This window comes from Pelophylax lessonae, assembly GCF_965119305.1.
Source record: "Pelophylax lessonae genome assembly, chromosome: 13".
Lineage (NCBI taxonomy): Eukaryota > Metazoa > Chordata > Amphibia > Anura > Ranidae > Pelophylax > Pelophylax lessonae.
In genome coordinates, this window is record NC_138780.1 from 138095059 (window position 1) to 138118638 (window position 23580).

General features: G+C 42.5%; 1 protein-coding gene across 1 annotated transcript; it reads left to right on the plus strand.

The window, feature by feature from the left end:
* Positions 1-21086: 21086 nt before the first annotated feature.
* LOC309569932 (E3 SUMO-protein ligase ZBED1-like) lies at positions 21087-22208 on the plus strand (the record flags this gene model as incomplete). The annotated part of the gene is made up of 2 exons (XM_082275925.1): positions 21087-21533; positions 21744-22208. 2 exons carry the CDS (start codon positions 21087-21089, stop codon positions 22206-22208), a joined length of 912 nt encoding a protein of 303 aa, XP_082132051.1.
* Positions 22209-23580: the final 1372 nt, after the last annotated feature.

Genomic DNA, 23580 nt, shown 5'->3' on the forward strand with positions numbered 1-23580 from the left:
TGTCCAATCTGTCCACCGCAATGTCGCAATCCCACTAAAAATCACAGATCGCCTCCATTACTAGTAAAAAATAAATAAATAAATAAAAATGACATGAATCTTTCCCCTAGTTTGTAGACGCGATAACTTTTGCGCAAACCAATCAATATACTCTTATTGAAATTTTGTTTACCAAAAATATATAGCAGAATACATGTTGGCCTAAAATGATGAAAAAATTCGATATTCCATTTTTTTATTGAGAATATTATATAGCAGAAAGTAAAAAATATTGTTGTTTTTTTTTTTTTTTTTTCAGAATTGTCGCTTTTTTTTGTTTATAGCGCAAAAAATAAAAAAATTGCAGAGGTGATCAAATACCACCAAAAGAAAGCTCTATTTGTGGGAAAAAAGGACATCAATTTTATTTGGGTACAGTGCCGCACGACCGCGTGAATTCTTAGTTAAAGTAACGCAGTGCCGTATCGCATAAAATGGCCTGGTAATTAAGGGGGGTAAAACCTTCTGGTCCAGAAGTGGTTAAAGAAAGTTTAAAAATAACAGAATTACTGGCCAAGTCTCTATTTGAAGAAAAAAACAAGCCCAAAAAAGAAAACCAAAGAAGACTCCATCATTTGTAAGATACTAAACATTAGATTTTGCTTTGGGAATTAGATAAGCTTTAAAAATGGTGAATGGTTTCCATTACCTGTAGTCACAGTGCAAAAAATACACTAAAACTTCAAGTGAGAATTAGCTCTTCCATAATCTCTACTTTTCTGCAATATCATGTCTGCTACAGTGCTTGTTTCTGAATTTTTGAATGCCTATCTCATTAAATGTAAATCACAAATAATATTAAATGGAATTGCTTATTTATATAACTAAAACCATGCAGAAGAATGTTATAAATAAATACATCTTGGAGACATACAGTCGACATCCCAGACAATGAGAACGTCTACTTTCTCCCCTTTCAATGCAAACCACATCTGATGAATATATGGTACTGTTACAGGGAGGGATGGACGTGAGTGGGATGTAATTGTACATCTGGCTGCTATCAGTATTGTAGATAGGCATCTATTCCTTTATATCTGCGTGGCTTAATGCATAGGAAGTATATTATTAAAAATAGATCTAATTAAAGCCACAATTTTTCCAGGGATAAATGCTTGCAGGATACTGTTATAATATGTATACAGTGGAAATAATAAAATGGTCTATTTATTATCATAAAACAAGTAACAGTCACACAGAAGACAATACTGACCTTGGCTTGTAAGGACCAGGGGCACCCACAGAATATTAAATGAACTGGGGCGTATCAAATTCAAATTTCATCGCAAACGGTCATAGCAGATTTCTATGAACAGGTTGGATTTTGTTGCAGATCAGAAAGTGTTAAGGATTACATAAGGAAGGCTGGTGTTAGGGTTAGAGGGAGGGTGAGTGTTAGGGTAAGGAAACTTATTGCTACAAATGTCAGCACAGATTTACTGATATTACAGAATGGGTGGATGAGGCCTGTGTCTTTTTCCTGCTGCATGCTCTTTTGAGCCTTTAGTGTTCTGGTCCCAGACCAGGAAATTGAGATAAATAAAAGGAAACTTTGCAATGCTTCCATCACAACTTATATACAGTATATGCCTTTTCAATTTAACTGTATGGAAATAAAGGTCCACAAGCCAAATATTGGGCGGCATCGGCCAATTCAATAGAAACCGGTCAACATTTGGCCCATGTGTACGGCAGCCGGTCCAACAGAAGCCAACCACTTGGCCAGCTTCTGTCGAAGGGGCATGACCGGAAAACGTCTGCCAATCGGCACCCAATGTGTAGTCTATCCCCATAGACATCTATGGGACTATCTCCCAATATTAGAGAACCACTAATTCGGGCAAGTGTACTTCTGGGCAGGGCTGGTGCAGGGATTTTTGACACCCTAGGCGAAACCTTATTTTGCCACCTCCCTGGCTTAGTGGCAAGAGTGGTGGTGGGATGGGTGGCAGCAGTGGTGGGATAGGATGAGTGGCAGCTGTGGTGGGGGGGAAGGGATGAGTGGCAGCGGTGGTGGTGATGGGATGAGTGGCAGCTGTGGTAGTGAGGGGATGGGATCAGTGACAGCAGTGGGGGGGGTGGTAAACAAGGCAGCAGTGGTGGAGGAGGGGAGAATGGCATCAGTGGTGGGGGGGGTGGGATGTGATGAGTGGCAGCATTGGTGGGGGAGGCGGGGATGGGATCAGCGGTGGTGGGATGGTGGCGGCCCCCCATCTCACAGTGGCGGAACGGACAGCAGGCAGCCCACCCACAGTGGCAGAATGGGCAAGCGACTGCCTGCCCCCCTAGTTTCAGCCCTGGTGGCGCCCCCGACTGGTGTATGCTCTAGGTCAGCACCTACCTTGCCTATAGGTGTCGCCGGCCCTGCATCTGGGGCAGGGAGTGGGGTATTTTTGTCAAGCTAGGCAAAAAGAACAAATATAACTTCTTTAAAAGTAAGCTTATACTTTTAATTGACCCCTACAAGGGGGTACTTGCATATACTGCTTGATATGTCCTGTTTTTTTCTAAGGACACAAATATCTACAGTTGAGAAACACTTGTCCAATCAGCTTCTGTCTGATTATGGTGTTCAGATTGGATCTTTGTTCACATTTAAGTAGTTGGGCTTGCATGAGCTCTAAGAACCTCTCTTTCAGGTTGAGCAACAGGCATCCCATAAAAGATCATTCATCTTTACTTGTCTTGCTGATGGTGACTCCAGTTTTGTCTTTTCTTCCTGACCTACATGAAAACCCAAATGAAAACTTTTTTAAATGGTAAGAAAAAAAAACTCTTAATAGAAATAAATAATAAAAATTTGGCCTATCAAAGAATTAGCCACAACAACCAATCTATACCTATCTACCTAAGGCCATTCCATTCATCCCTTCTAATACTTTCACATACTGTCCTTTACAGTTTATACTATTGTTTTACTGATGGCAGCTCCTCACTGACAGCAGCTCCTCAGTGTCATTTCTTTTTCTGAACTGTAAGCATCCTATTCTGCAATTTGACTGGAACCCAATTGCAGTTGATCATTCTGCTTTACCTTTTTAGTCATGTCTTCGTCCTTCATATCTACCCTTGTATTGGGTACATTGGCACAATTCTCTTATTTCCGAATATATGTTAGATTTATAATATTCACACTCTAATCCACATGCTATGGTGAGATACTGTTTGGCACCCCATCTTGCCTAGGTAGTCCTGCTTTGAAGATTTAATCCTATGTTGTGCTGCAAGCTAGTTAATATTATAAAGTGCTGAGTGGTAATGTCAGCGCTATGGAACACAAAAGCAAGCGGACAGCTTGCCCCGCTTACGTCTTCCCTGTCTCCCAGACATAATATTGTTTACATTATTATCAAACATAATAGTGCATTTCAAAATGTGTCTCAGGAAGCTGAAATATGCTGAGACATTTTCTTCCTACTAATCCTCCTTGTTTTATAGAACTAATCCTTGAAGCCCACAAGTTAAAAAAAAAAAAAAGAAAAAAGGTGAGTTTAAGATCGTATTTTATTTTTTCAAGCTATAACATATCTCTTTAAAAGTGAGGAATATATTTTTGTGTTGCTGGCTGAAAGGACATAATCTGCAAAGTAATCTACTATAATTAATCGTAAAGTTTATTCTTGTGATCCGTACTTTGGGGAAAATCCACTGCAGTTTCATATTGATATGTGACAGCTACTGTGACGTGAGTAGGAGATTATGCAACAAATAAACTTTATTTAGATGTGTGTGTGGTGTTTCTCACAAATCCATGAGTATTTAGGAAAACAAGATTGTACATTTTATACATTTTTATATGCCCATCACTCAGACAGGTGCATAGCTGAGTTTTGTAGTAGGGGTGGGTGCAGCCTAATTGGTAACTCAGAGACTAGATCATTATCAGGTCTGCCTTGCTGTTGATTGACAGTGGGTGGCAATCAGTAGATCTATGGCTGCTATTAGGTCCAATAGCAACTTTCAAATCCACCCAATGCATGCACTGACATTTAAAAGTAAAGGGCGCCTAATGGTCAACTAGTGTCTCAGTTCCCCATCAGGCTTCAACCACCCAGTGACACGAGTCATTTCCCAAATATAGATTTTGCAATATGTGGGTAATAACATCACTGCTATTCCCAACACTTTCTTTAGATTTCGCATTTGGCCAGTGAATCTCCGAGGCCAATAGATGAAAAGAGCTGGGAATAGAGCTCTGTGCTGGAAGCTGTCACATGACAGCTTCCCGGTATAAATGTACCCTACTCTGAATACTGGCATTCCTCTGTATGCCAGCTCAGTGCTGGTCTTAATTACCATACTGAATAATGAGCTGCTGTTTAGCAATGAGCTACATCTTTCCAGTTAGATGAAGAGTAGGAAATGACACAAGGGATGTTATATATTACTTATTGTTCTAGAATTTAAAGGTAGTGGCGACCACCAAAAAATATGCCAATAGGATTTAGGAAACCCTTTCCAGCCAATCAGCTAATCAAGTGTTATAATTGCAAGGCAAAAAAGTATACCCAGGATGAGTGGACAGAGTCTCTTTTTTAGTATTAAAACGTTTCAAATTTAAAGCGGAGTTCCGGCCACAAAAAAAATTTCAATAAACATACCCCCGGGACAGTCAGGGCAAGTACATTCCACAATAGATAGCCTCTGATCTGTCCCGGTTCGCACTGAGAAGAAATACTCACTTTTAAAATTTCTTCTCCAGCGTTGCCATCTCTGTTGTGGGCAGCTGAAGCCAGCGCAATCCTCTTCTGCGTCCTCTTCCGTGTCTTCTTCTCCCAGAATGCGCCTGCACCGGCCCCTCTCGTTACTTCCAGTGCGTCGCCGCATTCCTCCATAGCTTCTGGGCATGCCCAGAAGCTGTTTAGCAAGGAATGCAGCGTTGCACCGGAAGTGACGAGCGGGGCCGGTGCAGGCGCATTGATTCCTGGGAGCGATGACGTTCAGCTCCCAGGAATCATTGCAAAGCGGAAGTGACGGTGCGAAACGTGAGGCCGAGGGAGGAAGTGGAAGGAAGGTGAGTATATTTTTTCTGCAATTACAAAAATCACATTGAATGAGTCCACCACCATGTGGATATGGACATGTCCCTGTAGTAGGACCGCTGACGCGTTAGAGAAATGTACTCCGCAAAAGAATTTGAGATTTATACACCCAAGTATTGAAATTCAGAGGCTTTAACGATGTGCCATAAGGAACTGGAGAGCAGAGTTGGGCAGGAGTTTATTTGGAGGAGAACTGATTTATCCCAATTTAAACACAGAACAAAGAAACCAATATTTTTATAATAATAATAAAAAAAATAATAATAATAATTCCTAATAATCAGAGGCCCAAGTTCTCTAAATTGACCTACCGTTTTTACATTTATATATCCCTTTTAGTGGCCATTAAATTCTGGGAGATCTCGTCCATGCTAATCTGATCATCTCAGGATGAATGACTTGCTTCATTATGCCATAACCTTGTTAAATGTGGGACCCCCCCCCCCCCCACACCCACTGCCTCCAAGGTTTTCTACTCATGACAGCATATTGTCTTATATGTGCTACTCTAATTATACTAGCATATTGTTTTGTAGCATTACTATCTACCAACTGTTCCAATAGTTGTTTTCCTAATGGTGAACCACTACTGTCTTTCAATAAGTTTGTATTTGCATAGAATTTGTGTATGAAGAGAACAGTAGAGCATGGCTATCTTCTTCATGTACCCTTCTTTTAAAGCCTACTATGTGAGGGAGTGTCTGACCATTATCACTAAAAACAAAATAGCAAGATTAAATAGTAAGAAGTCCTACCCATTTCAAGAAATTAGGTCCAAAATAAAATTTGGAAAGGGCAGACTACAAATAGTTCAATTCAACACTGTTAAGCATCTTGATGTCATCGAATGCTCTATTTTCTGGATTGTTCTTGGCAATTGAAGATTAAGGAATACTCTACAGAATGTTTATAGCAGCAGATTTAATGGTCATGGATCCACTTTGGTCAGGTTTAATTATAATCGTCACTATAATCAATGTATTTTGAAGTGTAAAGTAAGGTAAAGTGCTTTGTGCTACTTTATTCCACATTAACACTAGTGATAGCAATGTGCTGCAAACTGGTGTGCTCTACACTAAGATTCATTCAACCAAGACCCATGGTGCCCAATCTACACACCGCACACACAGGATGTATTTGACTCCTTGTATTACCAAGTGCATCAGGTTGCCACAAGTCAGTCCTTTATTCAATCCTCCATCCAGTCACCTGTGATTTCCTTATTCGCTCTTTAACTTTACAAATGTTTTCCACCAAATGAACCAGTGAAGGAGAGGGAAGGGAGCTACACATAGTGTAAATACCATTTACAGTATTTGATTAAAAGACATCGTGCACTTACATAGTAAACATCAGTAACCGCCTATCAGAACCAGGAAGCGCCATTTACAATATTGCAGCTGTGCATTCTAGGTAGCGAATATGATATCACCTTGAAGTTCCACCAAACGCGTTTCATCATCAATCAGAGACATCCTTAGGAGCAGATGCTCTTCTTGAGGAAGTCACTAGTTGACAAAATGCATCATTAATGACTAAACACATCCAAGGGCAGTACCCCACAAAGTATATCAACTTGAGGAAGGGGGTGGTACAGGCCTTGGGCCAGTAAATTATCTAGCAACCTTTGTAGATAATTAAGTGAGGGAAGTCAGGTATTATTTGCAAGGGTCAATGCAGGGCAGAATGAAGAAAGGGGGAAACTAACAGTGTATAGGGTGAGGGGAAAACGAACAGTATATAGTGTAAGGCTTATCTGTTGACCTGTTTGACAGGAGTGTTTAGGGTTCTCGTGTCTTACTAAATCTATGGATCCAATCAGATGTGGCCTTAGGCATATCAAAAAAAGTAGATGTCTCCAATTGTAAATCACCCATGACTTTGTATGATAGGTTAAATTGTCTGAAGTAACTTTTTAACCTCTTAAAATCTGGCACTTTGTTTGCTTTCTTTGTTTTTGTACTTCTTAAGAAAAACCTGAGACAGAATATGTCTTTATCCATTTAATAAGATAACTTTTAAACTCCCTTGCCCTGTGTAATATATCTGTTTCTGACTGTAGTTCCGGAGCTGAAGTATAAAGATTAAGGGGTGGCGAGGGGGAAGAGGGCAGGTAGGAGCCCTATGCACCCTTTTCTATGGCAAAGAAGGAAACGTAAACATTAGCTAGCCATTTTTCAATTAACTCTGTAGCATCATTACCCTCTCTGCATCTTGGAATGCCCACTATTCTGATGTTGTTATGCCACAGTCTATTTTCTAAATCTTCAGATTTTAAGACATTTGCTTCTGTTTTGGGGAGGGTTGATAATATCAGTTTGCATTGGGTTGATAATGTCATTAACAATACCGACCCTTCATTCCAGTGTGGAAGTCTCCTCATTCCCTTCATGTGGAATATTCATGGAACAAATTTTATTAGCTCAAGGGCACCTTCCTCCCATTGTGCAGAGTGGGAAGCCGGTTGCAAAGGAAGGTTGGAGTGCCCATGGCTCCAAGAGAAGGTTGGAGTGCCCAGTTAGAGAAGGGTGTTCCGGTTCTGCAGCATTCTGACTTGCAAATCTCTCCAGACCTGCATCTACTTACTTGCTTTTAAGCAAAGTAATTACTGGAACACTGTCAATATCAAGGGATCACTACCTACTTGAAGAAGGGGTTCCCTGACGCCACATAAAGTTTCTTGGTTTTATGGTGGAAAATTAAACACTCACTTGATACTTATGGTGTTCCAGTAATCACTTTACTGGCAGCGACATTCATCCATTCACTGCAACACCCACCAATGGTCTTTGGCTGTGAGGAGTATATTGGAGTACATTAGTTTTTCCTCCTTGACACTGTCACACAGACGATGGCTACCATAAGGTGTTGAAACACAATCTTGTAGCCCATGTTCTGCTGCCTCACCACCCATTTTCACACTTGCTCATCATCAGAGCTGCAGGAAGAAAATGCTGCAAGTCAGGTGTTTGGACAGCCAGACGGGGCATATGAAAGATCGGTGGGGAGGCTTAGACAGGAGATCTGCAGAATTTTCTGCAGGAGCTTCAGAATCTGTCCTCTCATATGTGGCAGCAGGCCACACCCTTGGCATTTTATATTTTAAAAGGTAGCAAACAGTTGACAGATTTGTTTTTATTTTGGAATAAAAAAGAGGAAAAAAATCACCAAATTGTTGTAAAATAAAAGTGATCTTGTTATCTCCAATTTTTTAAATTCAGATTGCCGGGGCTTACTTGCTATATGACTAATTCTGGAACAATAAATCAACAGTTGCAACCCATTATGGCGACACGTGTCACTGCGTGCTGGGCCCTAATTAAATGTCTGTGCTGATCGGCAGCAGTAACAGGGCCTTTTGTCTGCTGTGGTATTGTTTTCTCGTGAATTGTACAAAGAGCTCTTTACAGAAGATCAGCCCCAGTACACTACAGGCAACTACTTCACTCACTGACATTAGCACACATTTAGCCCAGTAAAAAATGAGAGTGCTGCTGAGTGGGCAGGCAGACAGACAGCATTGATCTATCAAGCTGTAAAAACCTTACAAAGGATTAGAAAGTGCTTCGGCTGTTTCGTTTTTAATCAATGTATTTTGTTTGAATAGTTGCTACCATGAATCCTCACATTAAAGAGAATGCCATCTAATATTATAAAACGTTTTAACTAATGTGAGAAATACTTTCTAATGTGTATATACACCAATCAGCCATAACATTATCACCACTGACAGATAAAGTGAATACCATGGATTATCTCGTCTCCATAGCACTTGAAAGTGGGTGAGATATATTAGGCAGCAAGTGAACATTTTGTCCCAGAAATTGATGTGTTAAAAGCAGAAAAAAAATGAGCAAGCGTAAGAATTTGAACAACTTTGACAAAGGCTTAATTGTAATGGCTGTACGACTAGGTCGGAGCGACTCCAAAATTGCAGCTCTTGAGGGATGTTCCTGGTCTGCAGTGTTTAGGACCTACCAAAAGTGGTCCAAGGAAGGAAAACTAGTGACATGGTCATTGGTGGCCACTGCTCATTGATTCACAAGGGAAGTGAAGGCTGGCCTGTGAAAGTTAATGGTGGTTCTGATAGAAAGATGTCAGAACACACAATCCATCGCTATTTTCTGCGTATGGGGCTGCATAGCTGCAGACTGGCCAGGGTGCACACCAGAAAGAAAATTTGCGATGCTTGGCACCTTGCACCTGTGCTCAGAATCAGGTTCTTAGACTGCCTCTATCCCGGGACTCTCACTTGGCATCCACTAATGGCTAAGCCTTGCTGCCCTCTACGACTGGGGTGGTCGACAAAGCACTGTAGACATAAACAAAAAGAAGGGCGCATCAGCCTAGCGCATTATCCTCAGTAAGTTTTTTATTGATAAAATATTAAAAAATGGCTACTCACAAACATGCGATATAAACCAGCATATCAGCTCCATCTAACAATGTCCAAGATGTAAGAGTCCAATATCTCATGAAAAGTGAAAGGCTAATGCGTTTCGAGGCAGTGCCTCTTCCTCAGAGCCTAAGGGACATGACCGAACCCTTGGTATATATATATATATATATATATATATATATATATATATATATAGTAGAAAGAGCCTCCACATGACCCTTAAGATCAGGGGAGGAGATACCTCCCTTGTGGGCGTGGCCACACAATTGGCTTTGACCAAAACTTGATAGATACAAATGCTAATATAATACAATACAATGAATCTCTCTCTCTCTATATATATATATATATATATATATATATATATATATATATATATATATATATATATCTGTGTACTGCACTCCCACCTCAATAACTGCTTGCCAATATCATACATGAATATTGTGACAGTAGCATGTATGTGAGCATCAGAACTGGACCTTGGAGCAATGGAATAAGATGGTCTGGTCTGATGATTTTAAGAATGGTTTGAAGAATACAACAACAAGTTTGAGGTGTTGATTTGGCCCCAAATTCTCCAGATCTACAGATTCTACATTTAAGCATCTGTAGGATGTGTTGGAAAAATAATTCGATCCATGGAGGCCCAACCTCACAACTTATTGAAAATGAAAGGTCGGGACTTTGAATGAGAGATATGACCAGGTAGACAGGAAAATAAGGCACATTATTGTACAAACAAATGAGAAACATGACATGAAAGATGTTACATAAAAATTGGTAAAGAAACGTGTAAATAACCCTGGATCCAGTGTTCATAAAAAAACAAAATGGCAATTGTCCAAAAATAGTAAATGGTTTGATGATTACAACGTCAGTGGACTAAGTAAATCCAACAGTAGTATCTATAGGATGATGACATCAATGGGCTCGACGCGTTTCGTGGACCACTTTTGCCACTCATCAGGAGCAGATGTCTATCCCTATCTATAATAGATATATAAGTATGTGTAAGGAAATGGCAATTAGGGTAATGGATGAAAACCGGGCAGGGGAAGGGAAGGGGAAGATATGACCCCAAAATCCCAGACTTACATAGTAAAACAGGTGGACACTGGCACCGGAGGAGAAGCATGGCTCGGAGGGTCTCCCACGGGAGCTGAGGGAACACAGGGCAAGTGGACCAGGACGAGCACGCCACACATAGGATAAGCGTGGACTAATAAAAGGGTGAAAAAGGGTATGTATAAGCAGAAACCAAAAATATCTATCAAAGAGTATAAAGGAGTCAGGAAAGAATATATATAATAATGAGTATAATAATGTATAGGTTGAAATAGAATATGGTGGTGCTGCTTATTAAGTGAGATGATGAGTAAGGCAAAAGTAATGGAGGTGATACCATTCAAGGTGGAAGAGATGTAATGAAGGTAACAAATATTAGGGTGAATAAGCTGCGATCTCCGAGTAATTCTGGCCCCTCCTCCTTCCTTCCGCTGCCTTCTGGGACACACAGAGGTCCCAAAAAGATGGAGGGATGATTCAGAAAGTGCAGCATGACTCGCGCATCCCCAGTAGGAAACTGGCTGTGAAGCCTGAAGGCTTCATTGCCGGTTTCCCTTAGTGAAGATACCTAATAAATCGGCTCGGGGTGTGGACATCGCTGAATCCCTGGACAGGTAACTGTCCTTATATTAAAAGTCAGCAGCTACAGTATTTGTGGCTACTGACTTTTAATTTGTTATGCCCAGACTGGAGCTCCCCTTGAACTGTTAGAAATGACTTACCCTTTAAGAACCTCAAAAGTAGACTAAGGGAAATGTTATTGGTCAATACTGGACAACTTTGAATCTCGTGACATCCTGTCTAGCCAGCACACAGTTGTTCAGGGTCAGTGACATGGTTTATATTAAAGCCAAAAGGCTTTGATATCTTCTGCATAAGTGCCAAACAGTTAGCATTTTCATAAGTAGGTCACCGATGGTCATATTTCTGTTGTGACAGGTTAACATTGAAAACAAATTTCTCAATTTTCTGTTACTGAACAAACTGGAGTGGAAAATCCTGTGGTTTTATTGCCTTTGTTTAAATATCTGACCCCATAATAACAGCATTGAGTAAGGAGCCAATCTACAAACACTAAGTACATTAAAAATTGCCACACCCAAAGCGAATTTCATATTACTTTGTATTAATAATCCAAACATTGACAGACACAACAGAGACATATTATTCCATCTAGTGAGTGAACCTTTTTTTATGATTATACTCCTTTCTTGGAGCCCTTTAAAAGATATGTAATTACAAAGACAACAGGAAAGCCTCACATACAGCTGCTCAGTTGGTGGCACTTTCCCAGTTGCGTGTCAGACACTGGGGTGACGTATTATAAGTTTGATTAGAGCCCCCCCCCCCATTCTTTTCTTACATGTCCCCAATCCGTTGAAAAATTTGCCTAGTCAGATCTCGAAGTTCAGAACAACTCTACATTGGATTGAATGGAGAGCGTGTGTACATGCCCAAGCCTGGCAAAGGAAATATTGCCACACAGCTTAATCATCATTGGATCAGAGCAGGGAAGTGCAAGACTGGTGGGTGGATTTAAGCCAATTCAAGTGTCAAGAGTCAAATAAAGTTTAATTGCACTAAAGGTGTACACAGATGTAGATGTGCTGTGCTTTGTAAGTAATCAGATTGCCAAAAAAAGTGCAGGTACATATTTTCATGAGTTGAGGTTTGCTTCTTGCATATTTAAAGTGAAAGATGTACAGTAAACGTCTCTCCAGTATACAAAAATGTGTGCATGGGCCCTTAGACTGTGGGGCAGCCAAAAATAAATTTTTTAAAACTGACTCCCTTTTTTAAGGATAAACATAACTCGTTGCTAGTGATTGAAATGTATCTGATGGGCAGCAACAGGGAATCAGATACCAGCAGTGTTGCAGTGCAGATTGCTTGCTGTGATGCGCCAACCTGGCAACATGTCACTGCGTGCTATTATTGCAGAAATAGGGTGACAGGTGAAGAAATGCAGTAAAGGGATGGGAGTTCATAAAGATATTCCATACAAAGATTGTTTTTCTTGATATCAATTTGTATAGGATTGTAGCACTGCCCCCTAGGGAGCTGCTGAGAATTATACTTCTTGGGTTCCCCTGGGTTACCATTAGCAATTGATAGCAGATACACGGCATTAACAGTTCTTGGCTCAGACAATGAACAGTCCAGGGGATTTGTTTTTTTTTTTGTATTTTATTTTAGAATTTGGATGGGAGAAGGAAGTGAGTGGCATACTCCAACTTGAACTATGCACAATCCTGAGGACAACTATCTGCAGTGTGTGCGGCAAGGCCGCTGCTTCACCTTGCCACTGAAGTAAAGATAAGAATATGAATTCCTGTTTAGATTACTCTTCAGGCTCTAACTTGGCACCCCCTTTCTCACTTGCTGTGTGCGCTGACCCCCTATCCACTGACACTCTACCAGAGTGGTCCCCTTCCTGGGCAGACCCCTGGCAAGCCCTGGGTTGCTCTGTCTCCAACTCCCTTGTCAGCATTCACTGGACCTCCTGGTTCAGCACCACACTCCTGGTCCACAAGGCCTACCGCCTGTGACCACCTTCCTCAGCAACAGGAGGATAGACAGCCGTCACCCTCCTCCTGGGACATGGCTTCCCACCCCAAAGACACCCTGTCTCATGTGCCCTTGGCTTATATAATGTATCCCAGGATGCACTACTGCCTGTGCCAACCCTATAGGACAGTCTGTGTGTCACTGGCTGGGTTTCCTCCACTGTCCAACAGGCTCCCCTATTGGACACAGTGGGGACACTCCCTTAGAACAAGTGAATCACACATGGACACATGTAACAGGCAGAACTAACAATCCCTGATAAGCAGATGGAGCAAACTATAGTTTACCTACTAGCGCCTTCATAGGAGCGTGCTACAGGGTAATGGTTTAGAGCAGTGATGGGGAACCTTGGCACCCCAGATGTTTTGGAGCTACATTTCCCATGATGCTCATGCATTCTGCAGTGTAGTTGAGTGTTATGGGTAATGTTGTTCCAAAACATCTGGGGTGCCAAGGTTCGCCATCACTGGTTTAGAGAATGTGTGACATAGTAGCTATGCTTCGGTAAAGTGGTCACTATTTCAAAAATGTTGTGCGTAGAGAGCTTTTTTAACCAAAAGTCATTCCTGATAAAAGAAGTACTGTTATTTACGGCTTATTAAACAATTTTGTAAATGCATAATTTGCATATTAATTCAGAAAAGTATGTTCAATGATGGCACTTAGTACTTAAACAGTGGGCTCTGTAGTGCAGCCCTCTTTAAGGAACGTAGTTAAAACATAAGTGTATTTACAGGATGTTTCTAGAGGATCCCTGCTGCTCTGGAGGAAAGGATTAGGCTACTGCTGAACTCAAATATATTGCTTTAATTAACCAGATAAACACATTTGCATAATTTATATACAAACCTTCTGTCTGCAGTTTGGACCACACATGTAATGATATGCAAATTGGTAACAATTAGCGGCAGGAAATACCATTTGTCAGTAATAGGACAAAATAGACAAGCATGACCTTGAACTGCTAAATCCTTGGAATTGAATAAAAGTTGTTCCAAAAGAGAGATAAAACCAAACACATAGCTGTCTTCTTTGTAAATCTTAAAGTGTTACTAAACCCACAACAGTAAAATCAATCTGTGTATGCAGTAAAACGTGCTTGGTTTGCTCACTGTGAAACCTAAGTGGTTAATCCTCTGCCTTATGTAAAAAGGCTGTTTGATCCTGTCTTCTCTGATCCTCCCCTTCTTCCACTTTTCCTAATCTATCTCCTAATAGAACAGAGGCTAGGGGGAGCTCATGCTCAGTTTTGTGTGTATTGCTAGAGAGTTTTTTTCTTGGAAGGGTGCATGTGATTAGCACAGAACCAATCAGCACTGTCCAGGGGTCCCGCGGCCTTATAGGACAATCAGGGGAGAATGAAAACTCCTTCTACAAGCTTTACCAGACACTGATAAAGTTAGAAGACTGCTTTAACTGCTGATGAAAAAAGGTATTTAGCCATTTATATTGACTAAAACTATTGCATTTCCATGTTCTGTGTACTGTGGGGGACCAGATATATTGAATGCAGGCTTCTTGGTATAGTAACACTTTAAGAGAAGCATGGCCAACGCTTTCTTGGCCTTACTTCTTTTTTGGGTAACAGGAGTGCACTTAATGTTGCTCTTCTGTAATCCACAGTCAGTTAAAAGCATGCTAAAGCCTGCTGTCAGTTGTCACAGAACAGTTACAGACCATTTTGTTGGGATCCACCCAGCTGCCTGATTGATGGCTGGATCCAGCTCTCAACGCTCAACTGAGAGCCGAAGACAGTTGCGCCTGCCCCCTCTCCAGCCCAAAGCTCCAGTGAATGCAGGAGAAGCAGAGAGCGGTGACTGACAGTCACTGCTCTCTGCTATGAGCAGACCCAGAACTGAGCAATCAGTGCTTATGTGATCACTCAGTTCTCTGGCTTAATGCCGGCAGGGGACAGCTGCAACATTACATCAATGCTGTAGCATAGAGGTGAGTATGGATGTTTGTTGTTTGAGAAAACCCCAAACTTCTCCTTCAAAGTATAAATAAAAGCTCGTACACACTATAAGAAAATCGGGCGAACATTTTTGTCCAAAGAATTTTCGTACGATTTTTGTATAGTGTGTACAGAACTTTCTACAGACAATTCAGAATTTTTGGATGAAAATTCTCGAAGGGACAAACTCCAAAATGTTTCTCATGCGGAAATAAATTAACGATTTTCATTTAATGTGTGCCGTTTTCGTATGACTTTTGTAGGAAAAGTCAGAAAAGAAAGAATGCGCATGATCAGAAACAATAAACAACAAAAAAAGCCTTTGTCATACGAGAATTTTCGTACAAATTTTCATAAGAATTTTCGCTCATCGGTTTCGATTTGCTGTGAAACAATGAGGAAAATCGGACAATCGTTCCCCCCATTTTCTTATAGTGTGTACCCCACTTTAGTGGAAACTTTTTATTTTTTATTTCATTATTTTATTTTTGTTTTGGATAGAGTGAAGCGGAATTAGAATACCTATCATGTTTTCATTGCTGTCTGTGCCTCTGTTAAGGAGATTCGTCCTCTCTATTTGTCCTGTTTACCATGATCACTGAAAGTGAAAGAAAATCCCAAATTTTGAGTTGTTCACAAAACAATAATAGTGGGGAATTCATCCAATGGGGGCACTAGTTCTGATGACCCTGGTGACAACCCGGGATTTCTTCACTTTGAGGAAACTTCCTCTCACTTCCTGTTGTGGCTATGGGACAAGAAGTGAAGGGAAATTTCCCCAATGGAATACAGATAACAAAAAAAAATAACAACAGGGGTTATAACCCTCTTTTTCTCTATCCAAAATGGGGGGGGGGGGGAGTTTTTCATTTAGTTCTACCTTATTCTACCGATCACCTCTTTCCTATGGCTAGGTCAGGAAGGCAATTTTAGTACATTAGTGAAAATTTTTAAATTTAAACTGCTTTTTAGCCAAATGTGTAAAAGCTTCACACCAGATCTGGTAACCCACTGTCTGAAAGTGCAGATTTCAACAGAGATTAGCATGTGTCCAAGTGGGTTGGAAAAAGTCCTGCCTTCTGCATCTTAAAGCATTAAGCATAGAGCTTAAAGCCCAACTTCCCTATTTAAAGCTTTGAAAAATCGGTGGCCCAGTACTGTACATAATAAAAAAACACTCTCACTGCAGTACTGACCTCCTCTGGCCTATGGTCTCAGTTTTCCTTTTGAAAGCATAACTATGTCACAAAGTAGTTTGTGGTGGTATGACAAAAATGAGTAGACCTTAATAAGGATCAGGTGAGGATGGGTCTCAGCATTTTGAATTGAATGGATGAAGCTCTTCTCTGGTATGCCTGGCTCACATTCTGGCTATTCCTCCAAATAATTATGTCCTCTCCAGTGCTGTTCCTTCCAGACATGCCAATTTCTGATTTAGAGCCAATCCCCTTCCAGGTTGAGTGCCCCTTGGGATGCATCATCACACCTGCTTAACTACTTCCGGTCCGCGCTATAGCCGAAAGACGGCTGCAGCGCGGACTCTAATTTTTCGGGAGGCCGTCTTTAAACGGCCTCCCAGAAACTGGCTCCACGCGCATCGGGGAAAATCTGTGTCGGCCGTGTCCCTTGGACACAGCCAATCACAGATCGTGGTAAATGGCCAATCACAGCGGCCATTTACCACGTGATCGGCCCATCCAATGAGAGATGATCTCATATGTAAACATATGAGATCATCTCTCATCGCCAGCGCTTCTTCCTCACACAGAGACTGCAGTGTGAGGAAGGAGGAGAGCCGATCAGCCGTCGGGGACACAGAAGAATGTAATCATGGCACTGATCACCAGTGCCCTGATTACACAAGGTAAAAAACATACACAAAGTGCCCACCATCAGTGCCCACAGTGCCCGCCATCAGTGCCCACAATCAGTGCCCATAGTGCTGCCAGTCAGTGCCCATCAGTGCCTACTCATCTAGGCACTGATGAGCACTGATTGGCAGCACTATGGGCACTGATTGTGGGCACTGATGGTGCTGCCCATCAGTGCCGCCCATCAGTGCTCATCAGTGCCATCCGCCAGTGCCCATCAGTGCCGCCTATCAGTGCCCATCAGTGCCGCCCGTCAGTGCTGCCTCTCAGTGCCCAGCAGTGCCACCTCTCAGTGCCACCTCTCAGTGCCCAGCAGTGCCACCTCTCAGTGCCCAGCAGTGCCGCCTATCAGTGCTCATCAGTGCCGCCTATCAGTGCTCATCAGTGCCGCCTATCAGTGCCGCCTATCAGTGCTCATCAGTGCGGCATATTAATACCTCCTCATCAGTGCCCATAAGTGCCACCTCATCAGTGCCCATAAGTGCCACCTCATCAGTGCCCATAAGTGCCACCTCATCAGTGCCCATCAGTGCCGCCTCATCAGCGCACATCAGTGAAGGAGAAAAATTTATTTATTTTCAAAATTTACTCACAGAAAATAAGAAAAACTTTTTTTTTTTCAAAATTTTCTGCCTTTTTTCTTTTTTTTTGTAAAAAATAAAAAAAACCCAGAGGTGATTAAATACCACCAAAAGAAAGCTCTATTTGTGTGAAAAAAATGATAAAAATGTCATATGGGTATAGTGTAGCATGACCGCGCAATTGTCATTCAAAGCGTGAGAGCGCTGAAAGCTAAAAATTGGTCTGGATGGGAAGGGGGTTTAAGTGCACAGTAGTCAAGTGGTTAAGCTCACTCCTAGATGGTGTGGTGTCACACAAATTACTGACTGCTGCCACCAGAAAGGAGGAGGAAGGACCCATGACTTCACTAAACCAGTATAAGGACTGCAGGGAAAAAGTTATGTATATTTGGACAAAAATACTGGTATGGAGGGGCTTCAGAGAAGGGGAAGGACAGGGGTGTGGGGTATAAAAATGCTTTAAAATGAACACATGTAAAATGCACCTAAAATGCTTACAACACAACTTAGGCTACTTAAAGTATATTTCGGTGTGGCTGTTGGAGAATATAGATTTCCCCCAATTTCCTGTCTTGAAAAACCATTGTCACAAGACAGTATGTGAGGGAAAATAACAAAAAAGTTCTAAATGGTATTAGTTCTTATCTTTCCCCAAACTTTTTAAGGCTATTGAACAAAAGTTTTAATTGGGCACACACTTTAACTGTTACAGAAAGTTTTCTACAGAGTTTAACTTGTTAGACATCTTAGTTATTGTTGGTGCCAGACTGGAAATAAAAATGCTGCTCTGGCATATGCCCCATATCAAAATAATATTTAAAAATATGGCATTTTTTTTTTTTTTTTTTAGTGGAGGCCTAAGAAACAATAAGTGAACAAAGCTATTTGTTAAATGTTAGATGGAGGTAAGATGTAACTCTTATGACCATAATCCTTTTTTTAAGATTTGCGCACTATTATTATTGTTACTACTATTTTTTTGACTTCTTGCTTTTGACTTGACCCAAAAGTTTAGGGTTTTGGGGGTGTGTAACTTAGTTAAATCCTAACTTCCAGCAATAATATTATCATGTGTTGGATAAAGTGGAAGACTTACTGTCTTCCAAAACCAATCACAGAACAGGATAGTAAAGCCCCGTACACATGAGCCGTATGTTGGGCGGCATGGGTTGGTTCAGTAGAAACCGGCTGACATTCAGCCCGTGTGCACTAGGGCTGGGGAATATAATCGAAAGATCGATGCATCGCGATTCGACCCTTCGCGATTCTGCATCGATGCGGGCTGCCGGCATAATCGATTATACGAGGTGACGTCATCAGCCGCGGCCACGCCCTATCGCGCAAGGGAAAAAAAAAATCACAAGATCGCAGGATCGGCAGCTGATTGGTGGGTTAGTGGCGGGAGCTTAATAAAAAGGCTCCGCCCCTCCCCTTCCGCCTCTTTGACCCGGGCCGAGGCGCAGCAAGACATCCCCCGCGTGTATCGGCGTCCCACCTGCGGCCTAGAAGCCAGCCAGCCATCCAAGCCAGAAGCCGCCAGTCCAGTGAGTCCACACACAGGAGCGAGGAGCCCCAAGTGCGTCCCCATCGCAGCCAGCCAGCGCCGCCAGCCTCACCTCACCGTAGCCGACAGGCCCTGGAGGCCCAGCCGCCAAGCCACGCCACTGCCAGTGACGCCAGCCGCCCGCCACAGAGCCCAGAGAGCAGCACAGCACCTGTCCTCCTCTGCAATGCAGTGCACAACAACCCACACAGTCACACAGCAGGTATGTCCGAACAAATAATTGTGTTATCATTCATGGGGGTCTCTCTTCTGTATCTCTGGGGGATGTCTGTGATGGGGCGGGGCCTGGGACAGGGGGCGGTCGGTCGGGGCCCGGGGGTACTGTTCTGCTGTGGCAGTCTGGCAGCCAGGGGGGTCAGTCAGTGGGGGCCTGGGGGTCTCTGTCAGTGTCAGTGTCAGTCAGCTATGGGGGTCTGGGCAAGGGGGGGACTCACTCTCACTCAAGTGTTTGTCAGTGCTGTGGGGGATTGGTGAAGGTGTGGGACTTCCAGGTCTCTGTCAGTGTGGGGGTCTGGGCAAGGGGGGGGACTCACTCTCACTCAAGTGTTTGTCAGTGCTGTGGGGGATTGGTGAAGGTGTGAGACTTCCAGGTCTCTGTCAGTGTGGGGGTCTGGGCAGGGGGGGGGACTCACTCACTCTCAGTGTTTGTCAGTGCTGTGGGGGATTGGGGAAGGTGTGGGACATCCACCCAGGTCTCTGTCAGTGTGTCAGGCTGCAGTCAGCTCAGCTGTGGGGGGGAAGGGGGTCTCTGTCAGTGTCACTGTCACAGGCAGCTGTGGGGTCCCGGGGGTTTTGGCTCAGTGCATGCAAGGAAGGGAGTCTGACAGACAGACAGACAGTCATATTTTATGAAAGATGTTGCTTGGTTGATATGTTGCGGCTTAGTTTACAAGTTTTTTTTTTTTATTTTTTTTTTAAACACTGACAGAGTTTGGCAACTTACGTCATCCGTCTCCGTCACATACGTGGTAGTATGGTGATAAATATGGCAGAAGGAGAAAAAGATCGAGAGATAAAAAATGCACCTAGCGTTTTAAGAGCAAACATCTGGGCACATTTCGGATTTTACGAACACACAGGGAAGCGTGAGTTGGACAAGACACACGCCGTATGTAAAGCCTGTCACACAAAAATTAAATACCTAGGGAATACTACGAACTTGAGAAACCATGTTAGCCATTTTCACTCTGAGTTAGTAACACCTGTCGCCACCAGCAGTGCCACCACTGCCAAGGAAAGACTGCTAGACCCAGATCAGCCAAGAATTGATGCCATACTGTCAACTTATCCGCCCAACTCAGAAAAAGGGAAGAAACTAAGCAAAGCTGTGGCAGCTTTCATCGCCAAGGACCTACGGCCTTACTCAGTTGTGGACAACGCCGGGTTTCGCTACCTTGTGAAGACGCTAGAGCCACGTTATAAGATCCCATCACGCAGGCACTTTACAGAAAACGTTATACCTGCACTCAACCACGACACCAAAGCTCAGGTACTTGCGTCAATGAACCAAGCCAGTCGAGTCGCAATAATGTGTGATTCATGGACGTCAGTCACAACGGAGTCCTATGTTACAATAACAGCACATTACGTTACTAAGGACTGGCAGGTCTTGTTATATGTGTTGCAAACAAGAGCCATTTATGAGTCTCACACAGGTGCTCATCTGGCAGAGCTACTGTCTCATGTTGTGGAAGAATGGCAGCTGTCTGATAAATCTGTAGTGCTTGTGACCGACAACGCGGCGAACATGATAGTTGCAGCTCAAGTTGGTAAATTTCCTTAATGTTAAATGTTTTGCCCATACACTCAATCTTGCATGTCAGCGGGCACTGAAAGGGGCCACACTCTCCAGGCTTCTCGCCAGAGTGCGACGAATATCCACATTCTTCCTTCGCAGCACTAGAGCAAGCCACTGTCTAAAAGAGAAACAGAAATGTCTGGGCCTGAAGAATCATAAGCTAATAACTGATGTGCCAACAAGATGGAACAGCGCATATGACATGGTCGAGAGGTTCTTAGAACAACAACCTGCAGTTTGTGCCACCTTGCTGTCTCCAGAAGTCAGAAAAGGAGAGTCTGATCTCTGCACTCTCAATGAAACAGATGTGTCAAATGCAGAGGACGCTGTGAGTGCATTAAAGCCAATGAAGGATGCAACCTTGCTGATGTCAGAAGAGCGCAACCCAACAGTGTCTCTCATTGCCCCTCTAAATGCACAACTGCTCCAGAGCATGACAGACACCATGGGAGACACAGCCATGACCCATGAGATCAAGAATGCAATCAAAACAGATCTCCTGAAGAGGTACAGCAGTGAGGCAGAGAAGAAGATCCTTCATACAGCCTCTGCTCTGGATCCTCGCTTTAAAGGACTGCCTTTTATTCTCACAGAGGAGGAGAGATCGGAGATATACAAAGGAGTGACTGAGGAGGCTGCATCTTTGGAGGTAATTAGAATTTCATCATGTTTCCTGCAAGACAGCTAGAAGGTCAGCTACATTGTGTTGTGTAATAACATGCCCTGATTCACTGATGCGGTGTGGGAAGTGGAACTGTATGGTATGGATTACCGTGCAGTTTCCCACACCTCATCAATGAATCACACTCTTAGTCAGTTCAGCTCTTCTTATACTATTATCTTTTGTTCAAACACACAGATTACATCTAATAGAAGGACAAATGTGGATGAAGTGCCTAGGGAAAAAGCAACTGTGGAAGAAGAAACAGAAACAACACCCATTGAGGACAGCCATTCTCCTCCCAAAAAAAAGGCCACAACATCGCTGCTCATGACTTTGCTGGGGCAGTCTTTCACTGATGGTGCAATAGAACCTAAGACCCCCTATGCCAAGGCAGAAGACGAAATGGAAAAATATTGTAAAGCCCCACCTCTGCCTCTCACTGAGGACCCTTTAAAATGGTGGCGTGAGCATGAGGTCATATTCCCCCTCCTCTATCAGCTGTCAAAGCAATACTTGTGTATCCCAGGTACAAGTGTATCTGCAGAGCGGGTTTTCTCTACTGCAGGAGATGTTATAACAGCGAAAAGAAGCAGTCTTAAACCTGAGCATGTGGATCATCTAGTGTTCTTACAGAAAAACCTACATGTTCCCAAATGCTAAGCACTGAAATAATTACTAATTCATGTTTTTAATGAATTAGTAATTACTAATTCAGTCTGCCGCCAGTCACCAGTCAGTCACATCACCAGTCTTGTTTTATAGCTTTATAGCACTGATGGTTTGTTTTTGAAGATTGTCCTGTCCAATGTGTCCATTTTCAATCCATAATCCGTTCCGTTGCTTCACACTAAAAGTGTCTAGGCAAGTACTAGGGGTTCATTTAACCCTCAACCAAATAAATAATATTAAAGTGTATTTTCTTCTAGACAACTGACACCAAGCCAGCCACGGTGCAGCATTATAGGAAGGAAAATCATTGAGAGAAATAACTTGCACATTTGAAGCTTAACCTCGAGTAAATCTTATCTTATTGGATCACAAACACCAATTGTGGATTCTTGTGTAATATACTATATTTGTGAGTTTGTGAATGTGACCCCCATAGGATTTCCTCAAGGTTAAGCTTCAGTTTACAATTTATTCTCTCAAGGAGTTTCCTTCCTCTAATGGTGGCTTGTTGGCTAGCTTGGCTTCAGTTACAGATGTAATCAACATGGTAGAGTGCTGCTCAGTGCAGTGCAGGTAAAGTTTTCTTTCTGTAACGTGACTGACTGACTGTCGTGACAACTCAAGAGCTTATAACGCAGCTCTAGCATTAACTCAACACACACACACACACACACACACTGTGTTTAGTTGACTGGCAATGGGAGGGGCAAACACAATCGCAGTGAACCTAGAACATTTTATATTTTTTACAGCTTTTCTGGCACTGGAGAGATGGAGAATGGCTTGTTTTCAAAAATGGTCCATTCACATAAGTGAATTGATAATTATTTAAGCTTAAGCTTATATTTGTATAACTCCCCTCTAGCAGCCATCAACTCACTTCACTTGAGTTGACTGGCAGTTGCAGGGGGAAACAAACATCACGGTGAACATGGAAGTTATGCAGCAGTGCACTATTGCCAGGTTCACCTTTGATATTTGCTACTAGTCAGGAAGTGCTCTGTTTTGTAGAGGACAGGTTATGGCACACACCTGGAAATTATTGCAACGCATCTCTGTCTGCTGGTCTGTTGTACTCTGTAGCAATAGCAAGTGTAGGGGGTTCCCTCAACCAAACAAATACTAAAGGTAAAAGTGTATCTAGACAACTGAAGGCAAGCCAGGCAGCCACGGTACAGGAAAAGACATCCTTGAAAGATTAAATCAATCATACATTGAAGCGTAAAACCTTGATTAAATCTTTACTGGATCACAAATACACACAAACCTGACCTAACCTATATGCCTTGAGTTGTACCAGTGTGGCAATGCCAAGCCTTTCTTCAGTTCTCATGATTCTGATGCAGACAATCGTGTTGTGTGT